Here is a 23679-nt window from a genome sequence, read left to right on the forward strand (position 1 = left end):
GTAATCCCAAAGGATTTACAGGAGATGAAAGTCATATAGTGTTACTGAACTACAGTAGCATTGTCACCAGCATAGTTTTCATGGACTTCTAATGCACGCATGCCATGTGCTTTCACTCTCATACTCTGGCATTCACGGAAACACACACACACACACACACACACACACACACACACACAACCATTAGGTGTATGCGTACAAAATTCCCATCCACACACACATGCATAGTAACAATGTGGTTTTGTTATTTATAATAACTGCATGGTGACAAAATAACTAATCCCTGCACTTAACACCCCTGCCCCACCTCCCTCCATTGTGCATGTGTCATCCCTCCACCTGCCCTCCCCTCCCCATCATTCCCCCTCTCATTCCTCTCCACACCATTCTCCTCTACCTCCATCACCCCCTCTCTCCCTCCCCCAACCCATCCTCCCCTCTACCTCCATCACCCCCCCTCTCTCTCTCTCTCCCTCCCCCAACCCATCCTCCCCTCCCATCCATCCATCCGACCGTCCCGTCCCTCCAATCCTTCCCCCTCTATATACACACACAGGCTCCTGTTCAGGTCTCTTCAGTGCCTCTGTGCTGGGCGTGTCCTCTAGCGCCCCCAACCTGCGGGACTACGTGCGCTCGCACCACCACCATCACCATGGTCACCACCGCAAGCCACCCTTGTCCCCCGGCAGTCTGCCCTGCCACATCGGCTCCTTCGGTACGTCTGCCCATCCTCCTCCTGTTCCTCTTGTTCCTCCTCGCTCTCCTCTTCTTCATCCTCAGACTCTGACCTGTCGTCTTTGGACTTTTCCTCCTTTTACTCGGTTCCGGAACACTCGGTGGTCGACACAGCTGTCTCCGAACTCAGTCCAGACTTGTTTGTTCTTGGTCCGTCATTTGTTCCTTTCTTGTATCGTTCTACAGTATGTTCTGTATTGTGTCTTCTTCTATGCCCTCTGACCTGCGTCTCCCTGCTCATGTGGGTTTGTTTCAAGGGATCCTTGAATACCCCCCCCCCCTCTCTTTCCTTGTTCTTCCTTTCTCTGCAATTTATTAAAGGAAATGATCACTTTCAGAGAAGCCTGGTGGCTGGACCAGGCACTGCGTGAGCCACGGAATGTCATGTTCATTATTGTCACCTCCTCTCCTTCGTCTCTCTCTTTATCTTATGATGAACCAATCAATCACACCTGTGTGTGTAATCTGCCTTCCCCAAAACCCGTTTGAATCACCTGTTGGAAACCAATGCCTGGTGTTTGTGGAGTGATTTGACTGAGTGCTGTGACACTGGAATGATTGTCTGTCTTCTTGTTTACGCTGAGCTCACATGCTTATGTTGGTTTGTGTGACGGATCAGGGCAATTCATGATCAATACTCTCACATCCTGCATGAATGGGCGTGACGTTTCAGATCCCACCGATGTCTGAATGTGTTTGTGCGTTTGTTTCCTCTGTGCCGTGTGCATGTTATTGCTGTGTGATTTATTCAATCACGTCTTTGAGAGCAAAGCAATTTGATAACCAATATTTTAAATTGGGTTGGCTGTCTGGCTGTCTCTTGTTTGTTTGTTAATCACAAATGAATCCTGAAGTTGAGAAATGTGTGTTCTGTGCAAGCAATCTTTCATTACACAATTATACACCTCTGTTTTTTTTTATACTCAGCAACCCCCCCCCTCCCCCTCCTATTTATTTCCTGGGTGTCACAATCCTCACTGTTAATGTAACTATTCTGGGGTGAACATTTGGTGAAAATAGCAGATCTACAAGATTGTGAGTTTACATATTGAATTGGCTATTTCTGGCAAAGAGATTTGGTGTAGACTGTACAAAATGTGCAGACCCATTTCAGGAAAAGATCAGGAAAAGTGAAGAGAATGTCATGTCGGTAGCCTACTTGTTTCTTCGGAAAAGGAGGTGATATATCTACAAATTGACGTCATTTGGAACTTCGGAAAATAGTTTAGCCTTCCTGATACCGATTTCCGATAACTAACTAATTTAAGTACTGATCCGATACCAGTGTGTAATTAAAAGATAATCCAGGACAGTGGTTCTCAAAGTGGGGTCCCGGGCAGGGACCCTCACCCCAGTGTTCCTTGAGAGGGTTCCAAATGCACCCTTATGGTCCATTTGTTTCCATTTGTACACTCAGTTATGGTGGTCCTTCAAATGATATAGTTTGAGATCCACAGATATAGGAATAAATTCCAAAATTCCATGAGTAATTGTGCAGCTGAAATTTAATAATGTAAATAGTACAGTAAGAGTATAAAACAGGCATGCACATCAGGCAATGAACATATGACTGTAAATATGTGATAAATGATATGGCATAGACTGGGATACTCGGCGAGTATCCCCGCCGAGTATTTTAGGCAGTATCGGCATATTTTCATCTATCACATGATGAGTAGTACTGTATGTAGATCAACTCCAACTCAGTCAAAGGTTTCTTTAAAGATGGTCATTGGGTCTTGACCACAATATGCCTTGTTCAATTCTCACTCGGCTTCTCTCTGCACCGGCTGTCTTGTCACTATACTCACTAATGCACATGTCATTTTGACTGAACTTGTACCTTTTTATTGACATGTCATGTGCTTCCATAGCCACTAGGGGGCTCTTAGAGAGCATGATCACAACCTCAACCTGCTCTCAAGTCTTAACAGTGTGACCCAAAACCTCCAAGTACACATTAGACACCAGTCAGTTTAAAGAGAGTATATCAAATTGCTGTGGTCTGACCAGATAATATTCATGAAAATAAACATGACGTAAACACACATACATAATCAGGTCAACCCTGGCTGTCATGTACAATAATGGAGTTGAGTTGAGACAGCGTAAGGACTATAGAATAGTGACTACAGATTTGGGGAGTTTAAACGGCCATCCTTTTGCAACTCCACAGAATCAGGCACCAATACATTTTCTGCTGAGGTTGATTCACCAAATAGTCAGTTTAGCATCTAACGGTACCAGTTAGCAAATTACTTAGTTAGTCTCTCGAGACAGACTGTTGACTCCATCAAATTCAAAGGAGAAGATGGCGCTGTTTTTCCTTTTATTTTTGACGAAGGGTTCTCAGATTGGTTAGTTAGTGACATTATATTACAGAAAAGGGCATCTTCTCTTCCACTGCATTAATTACATTTCACCACCAGGTGGCACTGTGGCTGCAAGACTAGACAACACACTCACTCTCTCTCTTTCTTCTCTCTCTCTTTCTTCTCTCTCTCTCTCTTCTCTCTCTCTCTCTCTCTCTCTGTGTGTGTGTGTGTGTGTGTGTGTGTGCAGTTACATCATGTTTTGTTCTGTAGTCTGGGAGACTGCCAGGTGTGGGTCTGAGCTGACGTCAACGCTGTTCATTTTAGAAAAGGCTTCGGTGAGGATCTCCATATCTCACTTTTAAAGGAAGCCTCTAGCTGGCTTAGTGCCGTGACATCAAGCATATATCTGTCTGTATAGGCTTCGAATTGCAAGGTTTTGCCCACATTTCATTCGTTCATTTTATTTGGTGAGATTCACATTGTTGGAATCTTTCCGTTTATTGAGCACATGGCAATAACTGGTGGCAAAACTCTAGACACAAGGTCATTAACTTTGTTCATCCCTGTCTTAACACTACTGAGGAATCGGAATCGTCTGACCCTTCACTTTCAAATTAAATTAAAACTAAATAATAAAACGTAAAAAAAAAAGTAATATAAAAAATAGATTAAAAGAGTAATGGAAAAATCCCGGCTCCTCACGCATTAGAATGTCCCTAATTCATGAGGGGGCCATGATTACTTTTTTATTTAATTTTTTTAATATATGTTTTAATGTTTATTTTATTTGAAAGTGAAATGTCCCTCTTTAAGAAGGAAGGGAGATGGGAAATAACCAGGGAAGAAAGAAAAAAGGATTGTGAGAAAAGGCGTGGGAATGAGGATAGAGGAAAAAGACAAAGTTTATAAGTGATGTTACAGTCTCTGTACATGACATCACCTCAGTGGCAGACAGACAGTCCTCTGCATGCGTGCCTCCATTCATCCAAACAAACTAAAACATATACTCTCCCTTTCCTTCTCTCTCTCTCTCTCTCCCTCTCTCTCTCTCTCTCTCTCTCTCTCTCTCTCTCTCTCTATCTCCTCTTTTCCTCCAGGCTGGCAAATAAACGAACACTGATGATCTGACAAAACTAGCTACTCTCTCTCTCTCTCTCTCTCTCCATGACTCCATCTGACACTCTGTTTTCATTTCATTCTCATTCTCCATCTCTCACGCACGCACACAGTGTGTGTGTGCGTGAGAGATGGAGAATGAGAATGACACACACAGTCGCACGCACACACCCACAGCTGATGTGTGTGTCAGGGATTTGTCCACCACCTGGTGATGGTTTGGCTATAAACCACATCACATCGACATTTTTCTGAAACAAAACTCACTGTAGTGTGCCATATTTGGAATTCTGTCACAAACGCACACGCACACACACGCCAGGCAGCATTTCTGTTTTATCATTTAACAGCTTCAGTAGTTTCAGCAACTAACTGATGCTAAAATAACTACCAGCTGATATCGGACAATAGTGTTGCCGCAGACCCAGTGATCGCGCGCGCGCGCACACACACACACACACACACACACACACACACACACGGTTCATGAAGCCCTGTGAAGCCTACCTGCCCAGTAACACCAGTTACCTGTCTTATCTCCTCAGAGCTGCTCTCTATGCCACCAGTAAAGAGATTTTCTGTGTCGTTTGCCAGGCATCCGACTAATGGTATGTCTGTCTTTATTCAAGTATTCATCACTCCTCCTCCTCCAGTTCTCCTCTCATCTTGCATGCTTCTCTTTTACTAGAGGGAACCAGGGACGTTCTGAGTGTACCGTCGCTTTGGGGGAGTTTGTTGTTTTTTTTGCGTAATTCCTTTGTTTGCGTAATTAAATGTTCCAGATCATGGTTTTAATCTCTCCAGAGTTTTTCCCCTACACGTCTTTTGTGTTTGAATGTTGTGCTGGTGTCAACACCCTCTAACACTGATCTGCCCGTTCTTTGATTCATACAGAAAAAAGAAATACATTTCGCCTAAAAATATATTCATATATATGTTTAAAAATACATTCATATGTGTATATGTTCTATATATATATGATTCCCAAGGTGCAAAATTTTAGTTAAAATATTTTGACATGGAGGCAAAACTATACCACAGATCTGTTATAGTAGTAGTAGTAGTAGTAGTAGCTAGAAAACAAATAGTCTACAGGTTTATTTGACCTGCTTCAGATACATTACTGTCTGAGTTGTATGTTTAGGAACATGTCTTTAAGAATATTCACAATATACAAGAAATGTGTTATTTTTCTGTATGGGAATGTGTCTGACTTTTGACTTAAGTCTCTCCACAGGATATGTTGTATGTATAAGAACTCCTTTAAAGGGATATTTCACTTTCAAATAAAATTAACATGAAACAAAAATATAAAAAATAAATGAAAACCGTAATGGTAACATCACAGCCCTCCCATGCGTTAGAATGTCCTAACGTGTGAGGGGGCCGTGTTTTTCTATTACTTTATTTTTGTTCATTTATAATATCCCTTTACTTATTCACACGTGTGGCTTTACAACATCACTTGTCCTTAAATCCAAATCCAACCCGTTCCCTGAAGTGATGCTTTCATTCTGTTGGGTTTGAAATGTGTAGTAAATGCTTAGTATCTCTGCCAGGCATAGATAGTGTGTGTGTGTGCGTGCAGCTAATCTCGCAAATGACTAGGCCGATCAGCGTCATATTTCTTATGCACGCTGCCGGCAAGCCAAGGGCCCGGGATCATTTTCAAAGCTGTCAATAACAACTGTCAATTTTGTGAATTAATAATTGCAGAGCGATCATCCTCCAGGCTATGGGATATGCATCTCATGAGGCCACGGACTGTAATTAGCCATTGGGGTGCAAGCTGTGTGTCCATCCGGCATACTGACTGAGTTCAGTCCTTTGCATTCCATAGCAGCCAGCATGTCCTTCTATGGACTGAAAATGGCACCGATCTACAAGCTCATAAGACGCTGCGCTACAACATGTTGTCAGCTTTTAGATCGGCTAATTTCGATTAGTTATTTTAGTTATATTAGTATTGTTTTTATATTTGAAGTAGTCAAACTAGCGATAGACATTTACACATTTAGAAACATCTTCCATAAACATGTCATAAAAGCAAAGGTCAAAGCCTCCATCTGTGATTTGTTCAACTGTTTGGCTGTATGTCAAGAGACTTTGTTTTTGCTTTATTTCATGAAGTTACATCTGGATGTTTGTCCTAGTTATCGCAACACGTCACACCACTTTTTGATGGGCTTCACTGTCCTTACAGCCTGTCACCATGGTTTGAATGATGTAATGATGTCAGTCCTGTATTATTATCAAGGCTGTCCTGCGCAGCCGTGCAGAATGAGTTGGTCTCACTTGGATTAAATCGTCAATACCAGTTTGTACGGTCTCTCTGAGAAAGAGGAAAGGAGCGGATGAGAGTTGAGCGGGGAGGCTTAAAGCACTTCTCCGTGGGTGTAGTCGTCGTGTCTCTTTATGAGTTCACTGTTTTTCATTGTAAACCTCACATCTTGCCCCTGAAATGTGACAGTCTGTTTAGAGCCAGGATGACTACATCTGGAATCTAATAGATTTTTGAGTGGCGCTATGTCCTGTATCTCATTGATGGTTGAGTAGTTCCACCTTGGACCTTCATATTGGAAGGGCCTTCATGGTTGAATCCCCTGTTTGAACATAGTATGGGTGGAATATAAGGTCGGAAAACAAGGAAGTGAGTTGATCAAATGGAATCAATTCTCGGGTACTGCATCATCTATTCCTCGCTCAAATGTTTTCAAAAACATTTTTGAGAGCAATGTTTAGCTGCAAATGTCATGGAGTGTGTGTTTACATGGCTGTCATGTTGGAAACAGCAGTAAATCAAGCGGGGCGCAGCTGGCACTCCGAGGGTTTGATTAGCCAGCGGTCTGTTATAGAGCGGAACGGTCTGTTATCAAGAAATAACACACTGCTGAATTCTGCGATTGACCAATCAGCATTCAACCAAGCCATGTAATAATGTCCGACATCAGCTGGTACTTTTTGCAGCAATTCGTTGCTGAAAGTAACTATTGAAGCTGTGTTAAATGATAAAAACAGCAATGCTGCCTGGCGTGTGCGTGTGTCCACGATGTATCAGATGGAGAAGCAGAAGTCTGTGTAAATGTGTTGTTCTACTGAGTACTGACAGATTTTAATGAATGACTGGTGTTTCACAGTCTGGATAACTAAATTGACTGCCAAGTACTTTTATAATAGATAGACAGAATGAGTCCTGTGTGTTGAAGCCATCGTAGCCATTAGGAGCAGTGGACAGCCTGGGAGCAGCTGTCACGGTCATGTACAGCACCTACAATGTACTGTCTGCAACATGCATGTCTTTTGGTGGTTGGACAACTCACAGACATAGGGAGAACATGCAAGCTGTACCCACCTGTTCATACAGCATTCATGTGACATTCACTGCATTCATCTAGCATTAATAGAGCCCCCGAAGTCTGACGTCAATATCTGTAGATGGCGGATTCATGTACTTTTCATTGGTATTGTAATCCTCATAGGGGTATTTTAGATCGCCTCATATAAGAACTGTGTTTGAAAAATAAACAAATCTGACTGAGAGAAAACGCAAATATTACATTTTCGCTGTATCAAATATGAGTCTGTCGTAAACGATACAGACACCTCCCCGACAATATTGCCGAGACAGTTTGTTTAGTTTGGACCACACGATTCTTAAATGAGACGATTTTAAGATGACCTTAAGTGATTCTACATATACTTCCGTGAACCATCGGATGAGCGAGTGACGTCAGGACTTCGGCACTCTATATACAGCCTTAATTCAGCCATTCAAACGTTAATACAGCATTCACACAGCCATTCATATCACAATTCATGCAGCCATTTGTGTACAACATTAATACAGTAGCAGTAGTGACCCAGAGCCTCTGCCTGATGACCAAAAAGTCGAATTCAGGCTAGTGGAAAAGATGTTGGCTTTCCACGCGGGAGATTCGTTAACAATAGCATTCAGCCATTCATACAGCATTTATAGGTTTCATATCATACAACAATTTACATAGCATTCAATCATTCATACAATCACATACTAAACATTCACATAACCATTTTGTACTGTATATTATTCATAAAAATCCATAAAAGATTCAAAGGTCACTTCCTGCAGCATTGATACACTATTCATAAAATATGCATGCAACTTCCGTACAACATTCAAAACATCATTCATACATTCATATTTCATAGTAAAACGCGCCCAGTGTGCAACCACCATTACCGTCCCAGTCACACAGCTGTAGAACAAATCATTGTCACACATTTATTATGATTAAAGAATTAATTGTGTTCTTTTGGCATTGAACATTGGATTGAATACAACTGTAATTTCTGTTTGGGTTATAGGCCTCTTAATAACAAATTGCACAGGGCAGGTGAACTTAAATATACAAATACATATACAATACAAATAAATGACTGACATAATTTTATACTTTCAATATTGTTTTAAGTAGCGGAAATAGCTATTTCTGTAAAATGTTCCAAAAATGTATGAAGATTGTTCAATATGGAAATGCTTATGACAATTTTGCAAAAAATAATTGCGATTAGGTGATTATGATGTAGTAATTGGGACTGGTCTGCAGTATGACTGGACCAGTGGTCAAGGTTCATTGTGTTTCAGAGAGGACAATGAGACAATTAGCAGCATGCCAGGTGAATGAGACATCATTACAGGCCGGCTGCCAGCTGGGCCCACCAGAGGGTTGATAACCACGCTGTTGCCTTGTTATCAGCCATTAAAGGGGCATACCACTCAAAATCATTAACATGGTTAATCACATCTTGATGACATCATCAAGATGTGATTCACCATGTTAATGATTTTTTTCCAGACCTCTAGTTCTAGGAAGCAAATTATTTCCACACAACAGCTCAAAGGTATATTAATTACATAGTAAAATGTTGAAAGTGAGTGGTATGCCCCTTTTAAGTTGCGGTTTCACCTCATGTATTATAATTAAGTGAACTATCGATGGTTCTATGATTTTATCATACAATTCAGACATCTACTGTAGCAGACACACCAGAGCAACTGAACCCATTAAATGGGAATGGGACTCCCAGAAGAGAAGAATTGTGTAAAAACAACAAACTATTCAAGAACTTGACGCAGATGCTTTCCCGGTTTTAATGGCTTAATTTACAAATGCCATCCTGGATTTTGAATATTCCTGTCAAAAAGCTGCAGGTTCATCATATCTTCACCTGTACTGTTACCAAATCAAACTTCACTGTTACAACATGTATGCACAGTGAAACTAAAATTTACGAGATTTATTAATGCCAACACTTAACATAATGAGCCCGGCATATGGTCTAACAACCCTGTTCATATAAACTAAAGCCCTAGGTATCAGGTAAAGGCTGAATTGTTGTTGCGTGTCTGATGGTATTGATGATTTTAAGACTAGCGCTTCACATGTTGATAAGTTGTTGGATTCATTGATTCCTTTTATTTGTACGAACTTGGCTTTGATGTCTCCTGCTGTTGTCTATTTGAACTGAAGGTCGTCCTTCGTTCACTTGGTTAGCTTATAGATCAAAAGGGAGTTACTTCTAAAAATGCAATAAATGAATGCTTTGATGCAATACGTGTAGTATAGTATAGATTCCTCGGTACATAACAACAATGGACCTCTTATACATGTTGTGCACGCCATCTCAAGTATTTATGTTCAATGCGGTATTCTATAGCTGTGTGTAGGAGAGTCCCAATGCACCAATTTCACGATATGCTGTTGGGCTCACAATAACAATATGACACAATGTTTTGTTTTTCCAATTATCATCAACATTGGCCATTTTCAGTTTGCTGTAGTGGAATCTGAGTTAGCAGTACATTTAATGGATTTTATTTGTAAAGCACTTTTCCATGATACCAGAGAAGGTGCTTGTGAATCCTTTGGTGCAGTCATGTCTACTTGATGGGGCAGAAATCGCCTCTTGCTGGACTAGTAGGTGTGACTAGTCCGTTTAATTTGATAACTGCAGTTAGTTAAGCAGTGTGTAATTGAATTAGGTTGAATCATTCACGTTGGCAGTAACGGAAATAAAGGCTGTGCTCGGCCTCCAAAAATACTGTTAAAATCCCAACGTACAGTATGTGATTTCATCAGAAACACCCCTTCCTATCTGACTTTCTTTCTCCTCTATACATTTATCTGGCATCCATCCATCTGTCATTCATTTCAACTGTCAGCACAGCTCCTCCCTATCATACCACCTCCTCTTCTCCCACTATGCCCTTCTACCTTTTCTCCTGTTCCTCTTCATCCCTTCTTCCCCATGCAGAGCCCGTAGAGGAGGAGCAGTCTGTGGTCCAGTTGTCCTCCTCTGAGCCAGCGTTCCCAGACTGCCCCTCTTTGTGTGTGGACACTACTAGGGTGCTGGCCCAGTACCCCCAGAGCTGCTGCCCGTACCACCTGCTACGCCTCGGAAGCCTGCCATCGCCCAGCCGGGAAGCTCCTGGGTGTCTCTACGGTCAGACGCTGTAGAACCTCCGCTGCTGCTGCCGCCCTCCTTCTCTTTCTTCTCTTTCGTCTGCTTTCTACCCCCCCTCCCCTCCCCGTCCCCTTCTACCCCCCCCCCCCCCCCCTCCCCGTCCCCTTTCTCTCCTGCTCCTCTAAGCTGTGTTCAGTCAGTGTGTTCAGACCTTCAGTGAACCCTGAGCGTTTCACTCAAAGCACCCTTTGCTTCTCCTCCTTCCATCATTCACTTGAATGCCAAGACTTTATCGCTCAGTTTCTCTGAATGTCGTTTGTTTTCTTCTGCTTGTCTCTTTGAATGCCTGTCACAGTGTCACAGTAAGCATGGGAATCATGACAAAGATCCCATTCTCTGTTTTTTCCGTTTAGCCTTAACTTGCACAACATTCAAGGTGCGAGTTAAAGGTGTAGTTTGTGACTTGTTTGCTAGTGGGTCATATACGCTCCCATTTGTTGTGAATGAGGATACTGTGTGTTCTGTAACACAGTAATCTGTACATTAGTGCAGAAGAGGAAAGCATGCAGCGTGAACAGAAGGTGCTGACCAACCACGCCTCTCCGCCAGAAGGGTTGGAAGCGTGCATGCAGTGTTCCATATGCATGCACTGTCTTCGGGACCCGATTCCCTAACTGCAGTATGGCGCCCCATGGTGAAACGGCATTGCTGCACTGCATAGTGATTCAGTGAATTGAAGATGTTTTTAAAATGTTTCTTTTAGATGCATGTTTGCATGCATACATCAGTGAAAAGACATTTTCCCGTCATTGAGTGTAACTGCCATCTGGAGCATAGTGCATACAGCTTGTCGAGGTCTTGGATCCAGAGATATTCTGGCATGAGTTGATGTAATAGATTTGGCTACAACTCTCTGAGAACCACTTTAAGCACATGGTTTCACACTGGTGTTGCGCACAAATCATTTAATAGCATATCCACAAGCTCACAGTGCATCGAGCACTGATGTGTGGTGAGCTTGTAGATCGGCTGTTTTTGGTGCGTGACACTGATATACAAGTATGAGCCTTTCTTGGCACACAGACATAGGTTTCTGTCTTCTTTTTTTAATGTTTTTTGTGGCTTTCGTCTTTATTTTTATTTGTTTATAGAAGGACAGACAGTAGGCTGACAGGAAATGGGGAGAGAGATGGGGGGGGGGTGACATGCAGTAAAGGCCATCGCTAGACTGGATTGCCTGGACCGCTGAGCCACGGTCCAGGCTGGTTTCTGTCTCTTTGACCATATATTGTAATTAAAATCTCATTCCTGTCATTAGCTTCATTACACGGCGGGCTGCTCATGAACTGCTGATGCTTATAGAGAATTGTTTATGGGACAAGTTTCGAGATTGCTTGTCAATCCTCACGTGCAGGAATTATGACTTACTTATTGTCTTTACTTGTGCTGGGTCTTGTATTTGGGCTTGTAAGAGTGTGAGATAAGTGTTGAGTGAATGGTGCAGTGTAGTATCACATAGTCCTGTGCTTTGCATGCATAAGCTGAATGTGAACGATATAGAGAGGACAGGGAGAGAGGAACAAGGTGGGGTAGATGGAGATAGAAAGAGAGGGAGTTGGAGACAGAGGAACAGCAGAGGAAGAGTCGATGCAAGACACTTTTAAGGAGGTTGTTTTTAAGGCTTTTTGCATTACTATTTAGGGCAGATGTAGTTCTGAATGAAACTCAAAAAATGAAATGTGATGAAATCACTGACATGTCATTATCATCAGTATCACAGGTAGGGATGTCACGATCATGTTCATTTGATTTTGAGACATTTTAATACTGTCCAATACATACTTAGATGGGGAATTGTGACAGGCAGTTTCTGCTGTCAAAATATGACCCCCCCCCCAGTCAAAAAAACACTTTAAATAGACACTAGTGCTTTCTAAGGTGTGATTTGGGGCCCTAAGGATGAATACAAAATGAATATCAACATCCTAATACTGTCCAATAATTAGATGGGGAGGGGGGTGAAATTATGACAGGCATTTTCTGCTGTCAAAATATGACCCCCTCCAGTCAAACACTTTCTGTTTGAAATATTCATGCTTTCTAAGGTGTGATTTGGGGCCCTAAAGATGAATACAAAATCAATATCAACATCTTAAAACCAAAAAGAAGATGTATGCCATTTTTTAATGAAATATTCTTTAAGGGCATGTCATGTGATCTACTTTGTGATCTACTGGTAGATCACGATCTACCCCTGCTTCAGATGATGTGGTAAAATTCACAGCTGAGAAAACACTGGAGTTTATATGAGTGCAATGGATCGGGTGAGCAGAAACCTGGTGACCTTCACCAGTGCATAGAATGTGGCTTCATAATGGCAAGACCGGCTGCCTGCAGCATCTGCTGGTAGTTAGTTGCTAACAGTAACTGTAATGTTCAATTAAAGTATAAATCAATGTTTTCTTTTTTTTCTCTTATATATATTTTTATCCCACGATTTTGTAACCCATTTTTCACCCCTGTGCCAATCATCTACTGTGATCCTGGGCTCTACACACCCTCCGCCAACCTGGGGAGAGCAACGGACTTAACTCATGCTTCCTTCATGCCTGAGTGTCCAAGTTGCTCCTTTACACCTGACAGGGGGGAGTTTCCCTGGTTGGACGTAGCGCGTGGAAGGAACACGTTATTACCAGTTCCTTTCCCCTCCATCAGGCGCCCCGGCTGGCCAGGGGGAGGCAGTTTAGAGACCAGGATGTTTTCTAGCCATTGGGTGTTGCATTTGTTGTTGGCCACCACACCACTGATCCAAGCCTGTGGAATGTTGTCCATCCATGAGATTATTTAAAATCCTACTGGTGCTTGCCTGTGACCTCGAAGTCTCTCACCTCTAGTACCCACTATTGGGCATTGATTATCACACCGTTGGATAAGCCGGTATAATATAAATATGGACAGATGATTACTTGTCATTTGGATTAATTAATTGATGGCATGTATCCAGTGTGGCCAGGTTTTCCGTGTTTTTGTGATGTGCTTCCTTTCTATTACTTGTTACTTGTTCATTTATAGCAACCGTGATCCTTTGAATGTAACTACTGTACACAAACGCCTGCCTTTTGTCCGGAGGAGATAATAATTATCTCGTGGTTAAACCCTGGGGAAGTGTCACGGCACCCACTTTGAGAAACCCTGCTGTAGATTACACTGATGTAGGACAGTAGGAATGCAAGGTTGATTGAGGCGGAACTGAAGCATCTTCTTTCCTCTCCATTCTGCTTTGCCACGATATATCGGTTTCATCATTTATTGTGTCCTTTGGTTGGACTACATTGAATGCCACTGGGTTGGCTGCACGTGTGTTTATATGTGTCGGCTTGCTGTAGTGTAGTTGCTGCAGTGGTTTTCATTTTACCAGTTTATGATGAAATGGTTGAAGCAAACATGGAAAAACTATTTTTATGAAAGAAAATAATCCTGCACAATGCTCTCGAGTAGTGTAGTTGCTGCAGTGGTTTTCATTTTACAGTGCACCAGTTTATGATGAAATGCTTGAAGCAAACATGGAAAAAACTATTTTCATGAAGAAAAATAAATCCTGCACAAATTGCTCTCGAGTGTCTTGAAGGTCCAGTGGGAGAAATGTCTGTCAATTTAAATGAAGGCAGAGGCTGCTGAGCAATACAAGAGCAGTGTGCAGGATTTCTTTGTGGAAATCATTAAAAAAAAAATCATGTTTGCTTCAGTTTTCACTGTCCAACACACCTGCATCGGAATGAAGTGGATGTGCGAATACTTCCTTTACAATGACGAAAGAGGGAACTAAAGACGTGGCTACTTTTGTGCCATCTACAGTTTAAACGGTTAAAATAATTGAATTCGGTATGGTCCTTAGTATGCTGTGTGCTTATGGGACACTGTGGAAGGAGGTAGGGCCCGCACACCATTATTTTGGTAAATAATTACTTTATTGAATAAACGACAACGTTTCGATCTTAGTAGATCTTCGTCAGGTCAGTATCTGTCTTATGGGACACCCCCATGTCTTTTATGGTGTATGTATCTACCTAATCATAATATTACAGGGCTGAGTCGAGTCATTATCTATTCAACGAGTTAAGGCAGTGGATTTTGGATGTGGCTTTTGGCACTTACAGATTCTCATACTTGTACAGAAACGGTATTAATCAATGTCTTCTTTTGTTTTGGTTTACGTTTGAATTGAAAGTGAGTTTAATTTTGACCCTATTCCTCATATACATTGCGGTCAGAAGAACTGCTCTGAACCCACATTGGTGATTAGACCGCATTGACTTCAGTTGGTTGGACCATTGTGCACACACACACACACACACACACACACACACACACACACACACACACACAGGACTGCAGTGTCTGTACAGCATACTGTAGTGCTGTTTGTGGTGTCAGTCAGGTCAGAGAGAAGTGAGCTTTGACTGGCTGGTCTGTCTCCACTGTATAGGCTTTGAAGGCTGTTCCATGGTGCCCTCCATATACCCCCTGGAGACCCTCCACAACTCCCTGTCTCTGAAGCAGGTGGACGAGTTCCTTGGCACCATGTGTGAGAGCAGCAGCGAGGCCCACGCCAAGACCATGAAGGGTACGTATGTCTGAAGAATAACAATAATAGCATGGGTACAAAAGTGTAAATATTATGTACATAATATACTATATGTACTCTATATATATGTGTATATATACTGTACATATATGTATTACTGAAGCATACAAGCAGAATGTGTGTGTAATAGTAATCCTATATTAAAATTGCCTAGATCGTGGGTGGACCGTCAGTGGTCGACACAAACGTAACATCCGGACTTGTGAGGCTTCGATCTGCACCACACTTGGCACAAATACTTCCCAGGGGAGAAAATAATGTATGCCTCATTGGCCGCTGCACTTCATTAGAGCCATGTGTGTATATCACGTTGTAAGGAGGAAGTCAAGCGGAAGTGTGGAAGGCACACTGCGTCACTCACTGCCACTCAAGTGACTACTGGCCAATCACAGCGCGTCTTTTCCGGGACTTATCAATTCAACCCAAAGGAGCTTTATTGGCATGAGAAAACAAACGTTTACATTGCCTCTGAAGCTTCCACTATGCTTCCGCGTGGCGTAAGCGTACGTCTTGCTCTCGAGGTCACACGCCCGAGAGCCGAAGGAGGCGTCTACTGTATCTTTCTGTCTATGTCTGTGGTCCGTACTGTTTGAATCCTTCCTGTGTGTGTCCTCCAGCGCTGTCCGCCCTGTTTGACTCCCAGAGCCAGTCGTCTCTCTACAGCCCTCCACAGCCACTGTCCTCCTCTGGGTCTGAGGCGTCCCTGCTTCCTCCCAGCAGACCTACTTGGTGTAAGTTAAACTCACTCTGTTGACTATTCCATTTATTAAACTTGTGCACCGGTAGCATTGTGAGCTTGTAGATCTGATATTTTCGGTTCACGGAGGAATAGATTGACATAATAGATGCATCTAGATCAGGGGTCTTCAAGAGGGGGTCTGGGGTTCCTCAGAGTTACTACTGTAGGGCTGCCAAAACGTTGTGCAATAGGAACTTTTTGTTTTGTTGTTTTTGTTTTGATTGGCTATTTTCGGCAAAGAGATTTCGTGTAGAGGGAAAAACGAGCAGACCGTCACAGAGCCAAAGTTCAAGTTCACCAAGTATAGAGGGTATGTGCATGCATGAAGTGAGTTTAACGTCCTTTAATGCAATCAGGCCAGAGAGTAGTTTTTTGTGGCTCCGTACTAGGCGTTCCCGTATAACTTCCGGGTATGATGATGATGTCACGCTCATATCGTCTGAAAATGCACATGAACAAAAAACAAGAATTTACACAACACTGATGATGGTGCAGTCAAACAAGTCTGTGAAGCTATCTATATCCATCTATTTTTTATTTATTTTTTTACAATTTGATATAAATGTAGTGGGGGTCCCTGCTTAATCTCTCTCTTTCAGCCACAGATTCCGTAGACCTTGAAGACTCCTGATCTCAGCACACTGGGGAAGAGGACTTTCTTTTTCTTCAGGGTGAACTACTTTTTAACAGCCCTAACTAGATAACAGGGTTTAGTGTGAACTGTGAAGCGCTGTGCCAGTCCTCATGGATAACAGTACCCCCACCCCCGCATCCTAACTGTCAGCTGAGCTTTAATTTAAACAAAACTTTCACACCCTGTGGAAGAAGATAACAATTAAGAGCAGCGAAAAGTAGGTCTGGGAGAGCAAAACGACGCCATTATACATTTACTGTCAACTCTCCCTCTCTTTTCCTTTCATCTCTTCTCCTGGCCTTGGCTTGTCTTCTCCTCTTGGTGAAGACACCATTAATGTGTGTTGTCAATTAGTGGAAGCGCTACTTTGACATGTCCCTATCTCTCTCTTACTGTTTTAATTCCTTTTGTATTCATATTTTCTCTGACATTTTACTTTCTTGCCTCAATCCCTTTCTCTCTTTCCCTTTTTGAGCGGTGCACACAGCTCCAATGACCGTGTGTGTCCCTATGTCCGTCTGTTTGGAGTAGGACCAGCTGCAATACTGCTGGGTGACCTACCTTCAAGTGGCGCTGTTGAGCTTCACACTGTGCACTATAACTATTAAAATAGCACAGAACAGTACAGTGAGTACAGTACTCTGAGTACAGTACACAGTAGAGAACACCGTATGGTACAGTACAGACTACAGTACAGTACAGTAACTACCACAATACAAGTATAGTTGCACCGCTCAGTTCACACGGGTGTGATTATTTTCTTGCATGCCAATGTAGGCTCAAATTTGATAAACAATTATCAGATCTACAAGCTCACAGCTTGTAGATCGTGTACAGTATGTACGCTTTGTGAGCTTGTGGATTGGCTATTTTAGAAAATAATGGGTATTCTGAATTAATACAGCTGTACATGGTCTGACTTTGCAAACGTGTGAGTGTGAGTGTGTGGGTGTAAGAGAGGGATTCTCATCTCTTGTCTATCTAAAAACAAGAATGGCAGTTAACTGGCAGTAATGACGTGAGTCCGAAGGCCCATTAAAGAACTGGAAGGCAGAAAAACCTCCTCCTGCGGCCCAGTGGATTCAAGAAGTCCTGTTTATGTTAATGTTGGAGAGAATTAGATACAATGTTCACGGTTCACGGGAGAAATTTGACATAACCTGGTCTACATTTATCTCATAATAACGGGCAGGAGAGGGAACCGGTGGCCAGACCCCGTGCTCCGTCCCCCTAGTGGGGATTGGAGATGATGGGGCTGGAATGCACCCCCCCCCCCCTCTCCCGATGCTATGATAGCTGCTGGCGGTTACTACTACTATTGAACAACATTATTTGCCCTTGTTAGATTTCTTTTTTCCTTTTTTATCTTTTCAGCCTTTCGTTTAGTTTAGTTTTCTTTGTGCTTTTCTGTGTTCTACTTTATTTTGTGTATTCATTCTGTCTATATATACTTGACCTTTGTATCTATGTTTGCTGTCTGGACAGGGGCAGGGTACTTTCCACTGAACTTTCTGAATTACTCTGCAAAAAGGAATAAAACAAAGTTAAACTATAACTGCCATTGGCTTAGAGGATACGGATTCATGTTGCAGAGTTCAGACTATGGTTGTGGAGTGGTGCAGCCACTCCATTGCGTAGCTATGTGTGCCCCTATGCATGTGTACGCGTCCAAGCACGGATACGTACGCGTCCAAGCACGGACACATGAAACACCTCGCTAATACCACTGGAGCGTCACACACACACAGGCCAGGGAGGCATATACAGTACAGTACAGTACAGTACGGTACAGTACGGTACGGTACGGTACGGTACGGTACGGTACAGTACAGTACAGTACAGCAGTGTTTCCCAACCTTTTTTGTCCCAGGGAACACTTTTCATAGCCCTAAAATATCGGGGAACACCTAGGGGGGGGGGGGTGTGTATATATATATATATATATATATATATATATATATTAAATATATAGTAAAACGTAAAAGTAAATATACTTTTAAAAACACACATGACAGCACTCATCAAATAACTTCAAAGAGAAAGAAAAGGACAGAGACAGAGCCTCAGTTTAAAAACAATTGCTCATATGAAATGTGAAATGCCACCTAATCCTTTTCCTTTCTTTATTATGAGCCAACTTGTGAATGCTGCATGCTTTTATTGTGAAGGGTTCTCACAGCCTGCTTATTTCCACGTGCTGAAAATAGCTGATCGACAAGCTCACAACGCGTTGCGTCCGCAACGCGCTGTGAGCTTGTAGATCAGCCATTTTCAGCATGCAAGCATAACACGTGTACGACGAAGAATAAATCAGGCATCGCTGCGCTTCTGTGAAGGGAGGGAGATATATTTTGTTGGCCGAACGAGGCGATCATGTTTGGACATTCTATGGACAGCTATTTTGGACAGCTATTTTTCGTGGCACATTATGTTTAATCACAACAACGTCACGTTTACTTTACCTCCTCAGTGTTTGGGTCGGGACATGTATGTGTCTGCTGTCTACGTCGAGGGTCGAGGGTCGTTAGAGTCTATTGTTCCGTGTTGTAGTTATCGCATGTCTAATGGTTAGACGTGTGACAACAACGACGCAACAATAGGAAGCCTGCAGCTCAATAGCTTTTGCTTTCGGGGGAGGGATAGTGTTAATTTAGTTAAAATCAGGCGGAACACTTGGAGACATCAAGAGGAGCACCATAGCTCCCCGTAGCACAGGTTGGGAAACACTGCAGTACAGTACAGCACCACTCACTTCAGACTGGTCTGATTTTTATCTCCCATTGGCTTAGAGGCAGCCAATCATCAAAAAGTGTCCACTAGGTCCTCACTAGTCTCAACATCGACGGTATAGCCAGGTTGCACCTGGCTAAAAAAGCTGAATGGAAAAGAGAAAGATTAACAAGTCATTCTCTAGGATCAAACTGTGGCTTTATTCACATCACATAATCGAGCGAGAGAGAGAGAGAGAGAGACGGATGGATGGACGGATATAGAGGACGGAAAGTATGAGTCAGCATTGGAGCCACATCATCTTAAGACAGAATACCAGACAGATGAATTTATACAGTATACTGTATATAGAGAGGGATGAACAGAGGGAAGAGTCAGCATTTCAGCCAGATATTGACCACCAGACGAAGCAGTGATGGAATAAATTACTCGCATTGGTTTACTTAAGTAAAAGTATCTATAGTGCAATGTAGAAATGCTCTGTCACAAGTAGGGGGGGGGGGGGGGGTTGCCATGGTGTTATACCCGTATGTTAATTGTATTCACATTCCCTGAATAGATAGAGTTCCTCTGCTGACATTTCTTTTCATTAGCAAAGCAGTAGAATTAGCAAGGCTAATCAGTCAATAAAACCTGCAGTGAAAACATGCATTTATAGAAAACAGGAAAGCGTGAAGATCAATACAATAACAACGAAACAAAATAAGTAAATGACCACCGAGAGAAAGTAATGTTCATTGTGTGTGTGTGTGTGTGTGTGTGTGTGTGTGTGTGTGTGTGTGTGTGTGTGTGTGTGTGTGTGTGTGTGTGTGTGTGTGTGTGTGTGTGTGTGTGTGTGTGTGTGTGTGTGTGTGTGTGTGTGTGTGTGTGTGTGTGTGTGTGTGTGTGTGTGTGTGTGTGTGCGTGCAGCCGTGCACGCAGACTGCAGTGTTTCCTCCAGTGTTGAGTCCAGTGCTGGCCCCTCCTCTCCCGTCGCAGAGAGTGCCAACATGCACTTCAACTTCAGTGACTGAACACCTGAACCTACACCTGGAAGCCTGAACTTCTACCTGAACTAAACTCATTCTGCACCCAGAGAGACACACGAGCATTTACTTTCATGAATTTACTCATCCATCCATCCATCCATCATCCATCAACCTTAGGCTACACTACATTACATTTGAGCACAGGCAAAGAATGTAAACCAAGGCTCTAATCTAAGCCAGGACAACAATGGGACATCCATTAAACCTGTCTGTCTGTCCATTCATTCTTACAGTGTTTTATTCTATGTACAGTACATGCGGTATGTCCTCACCGCGGAAACCCCAAAGACAGCCTACTCAGAGTGGGACCATCATTTAACATGTTGTAGCTACTGTACATGAACCTAAATATTACACATGACACTGGAATCCTGTTGGGATGGTGGTTGAATGAGTTTAATTTACAGGCCAGACTTCATTCTTGCTTACTGTTCATTTCTATTTTAGGCATTTAGCTGATGTTCTTCTAATCTACACACAGAGACTTGCACTGAGCGAGTCTCATTGTCTGCTCAAGGGCAATCCACTGGGGACTGTGAGTGCAGGTCTGGGTTTGGACCATCCACCACTGCCAAATCCCTTTGTTCTGTATACAGCTCATGTTTCTACAAATTATTTCTAGTGCTGTTTTTAAAATACCACACTGCCTCTGTTTTTTTCTGACTGTGATTGTTTTTGGAGATGCAGGGTCTAAAATGCTGAGCCACATGGATCAATCATCTCTCGGTTCACTTCACTCTGTGCTGTTGGTCTGGATTCATATTTACACACACGGGTGACTCGTGAGAGAAAGAAGCACCCACCAATGCATGCAACTCACTCATTACAATCATTTACACATAGTTGCAACAAAACGTCTCTCAAAGCTCCAGAGACTCAATGCTGTACTGTACTTGTTTCTTGTCTCTTGGGGTTACCACAGAATGGCTCCATACAGTACATACTGTACATGTAGTATTCATGAACTGTACCTATTGACCAGGCTGTACATTTGTGATGTCTGCTGTACATCTGCTCTCAAAACTTTGGTTGATGTGAAAACATCTCTGCTGATGTGTTTCTTATGGTGAAATGACTAACGATAGAGTATATCAGCACATGGCTGGCAAAGCGTCTTTGGATATAGATAGCCTACTGCTGTGTGTGGGTTCTCTGTCTCGTTGCTACAGTATGTGCCTTATTTCACACACTGTCTTGTGAGGTCTCGTGATAGTTCCAACCAAACGTACAGCTGAAAACAAGTGGGAAATATGTCGTCAACTTTAGAAAAGCTCATTTACATGTGTCTTATGATTATGTAAGAATTGAGTGTTGTTAAAATGTTGGTCAAAACTGTAACTGGGCATCAATACATTTTCATTTTCAACTGATTCAACAAATTGATGTTCAAAATAAACGGGTAAAGTAAAACATCTTTGATTTTCTATTTTGTGAAACTCCTCTGGGGCAAATAAAAAAAATTCTATAACATCAATATGACATCTTGTTTTGGGGCAAAATCTTCTAAATATTCAGCATATTTTCTACATGCAAGTGAATTAGTTAATTAGTGCTTTATCAATAAGCAACACATTGCAGTTGAACTTACTTCCTGAATCTTGTGTGTTTATGAATTCAAGGTTGATTGACCCCAGTTCCAGTTAAACCATAATGAATGTGTTTGATCTCGTCAGCTGTTGTGGAAGAAAACCTGCGTATTTTCATTGTAGAAAAGGAAGAGATTGAAGGTAATTGTTAATTCAATATTTGAAGATGCTTTGCTAATATAGGTGAATTTTAGGACTGTATTTATGTAATTATTTCATACTATTTAAAGAGACATGCATCTCTGTGAAGCTGAACTCAAATAAAACATGAAAAATGTACTTTAATAACTATGGTATGTGTGTCTGTATAGGTGGGTATTTGTACTGCTATTGTGAGAACCTAGTGTCCTTGGGAGGATATAAAGATTAGGATTATGTTGAGGTCAGGCATTCAGGGTGCTGGTTAGAACTACTGTAGGTATTGTAGGTTAACCCATTAAAACCAGGAAAGCATGTGTGTCATTTTAGATTTTAACCATCTTACACATCTGCTATATTAAAAAAAAATATATATACAAGATATACAACCTCATGGTGCTATGAGTTTGTAGGTCTATTTTTTTTTTAAATGGTGCAAATCTTTGAATATAAATGTTTAACTCAAGTCTTTGATTAAATGGGGGTCCCTGGAACAAAATATGTTGATGGGGATCAGCCGCAAAAAACATTATCATTTTAGGGGTCCTTGACATGAAAACGTTTTGGAACCACGAACCAATAATAGGTTTTTCAGAAAACTGTTGGGATGTTAGGAAGATGTGTTATAATCGGCCTCGTGTGTGTGTGTGTGTGTGTGTGTGCGCGCACGTCTGTGTGTCTGTTTTATTACATTGGTCCCGACACCTCATTGTTATGACCATCCGCTGTCTGTGTATCTGTCACCCCCCCCCCCTCCTGATTCTCCTATGCTCTGCTTTCTCATCACTGGAATGATGACTCATGCCTGTGCTCTGCTACTCCAAAGCGTTGCTATGACAACGCCCACAGATGCAATTGACTGGCCCGATGGAGGCTGAATGGAGCTGCGGCGATAGAGAAGGAAGGTGTGTGTGCGCCACTTTGGATTTCAAGGATTGATTGATTGATTAATTTATTAACAGTTTTGGAGAATTACAGTACATTTCAAGCACAACTCAATTACAATACAAGACTATTAACTGTGACGACACCATGAAGCAGGGGTCCTCAACTAGAAATGCTATATGCTAGAAATAAGACCATGGTCCAGTCTCATGCGCACGCAAATGAAATTGCGGGTCGCGAGCCACGTGGGCCCCACAGGGTGGGGCTGGCTCCCTCGCCCCCCCACCCCTTGAAACAACTATGCCTGTTTAGTACAGTCAAACCAAGCTATACAAACTGGGTCTCTTCCCGACCAACCAATACTGGGGTGGCAGTCTGGCAGAGTATGAAAATATATTTTTTCACTTTGACAAATATTCATTATTCACCTCCAAAAATCAAATTTTGTTCATTCAACTGAATGTGTAAATGTGTAATTGCTAGTGAGCCAGTCAGCGCAACATTGTCATCATGACATACACACACGCACTCCACATTCAGAGCGCTAATTGCGTTTCTCGGCATTGATCGAATTCAACAGAGAATTCAACTCACGGTTGCGGTGACTTTTTTTCTTCTCTTTATTTATTTTTTGTTTTGGCTTTCGCCTTTATTTTATATTTTTTATGGAGAGACAGACAGTAG

At 42.2% G+C, this 23679-nt stretch overlaps 1 protein-coding gene across 10 annotated transcripts in view; it reads left to right on the forward strand.

Moving 5' to 3' along the window:
* The window catches only part of ppip5k1b (diphosphoinositol pentakisphosphate kinase 1b), a 67164-nt gene extending 44919 nt beyond the window's left edge, over positions 1-22245 (forward strand). For 4 of the 10 annotated variants that reach the window (XM_080762479.1, XM_080762481.1, XM_080762480.1 and 1 more), the window contains 4 exons: positions 4712-4774; positions 15097-15234; positions 15873-15986; positions 20268-22245. In XM_080762479.1, the coding sequence (XP_080618605.1) occupies positions 4712-4774; positions 15097-15234; positions 15873-15986; positions 20268-20371 (419 nt within the window). In that variant the 3' untranslated portion in view covers positions 20372-22245. Of the gene's footprint in view, positions 1-556; positions 716-4711; positions 4775-15096; positions 15235-15872; positions 15987-16593; positions 16666-20267 lie in introns of all 10 variants that reach the window. The other 6 variants (XM_080762474.1, XM_080762476.1, XM_080762477.1 and 3 more) reach the window with 4 other exon arrangements.
* The last annotated feature ends 1434 nt before the right edge of the window (positions 22246-23679 follow it).

Source organism: Protomyctophum bolini (genome assembly GCF_963924005.1).
Source record: "Protomyctophum bolini genome assembly, chromosome: 4".
Lineage (NCBI taxonomy): Eukaryota > Metazoa > Chordata > Actinopteri > Myctophiformes > Myctophidae > Protomyctophum > Protomyctophum bolini.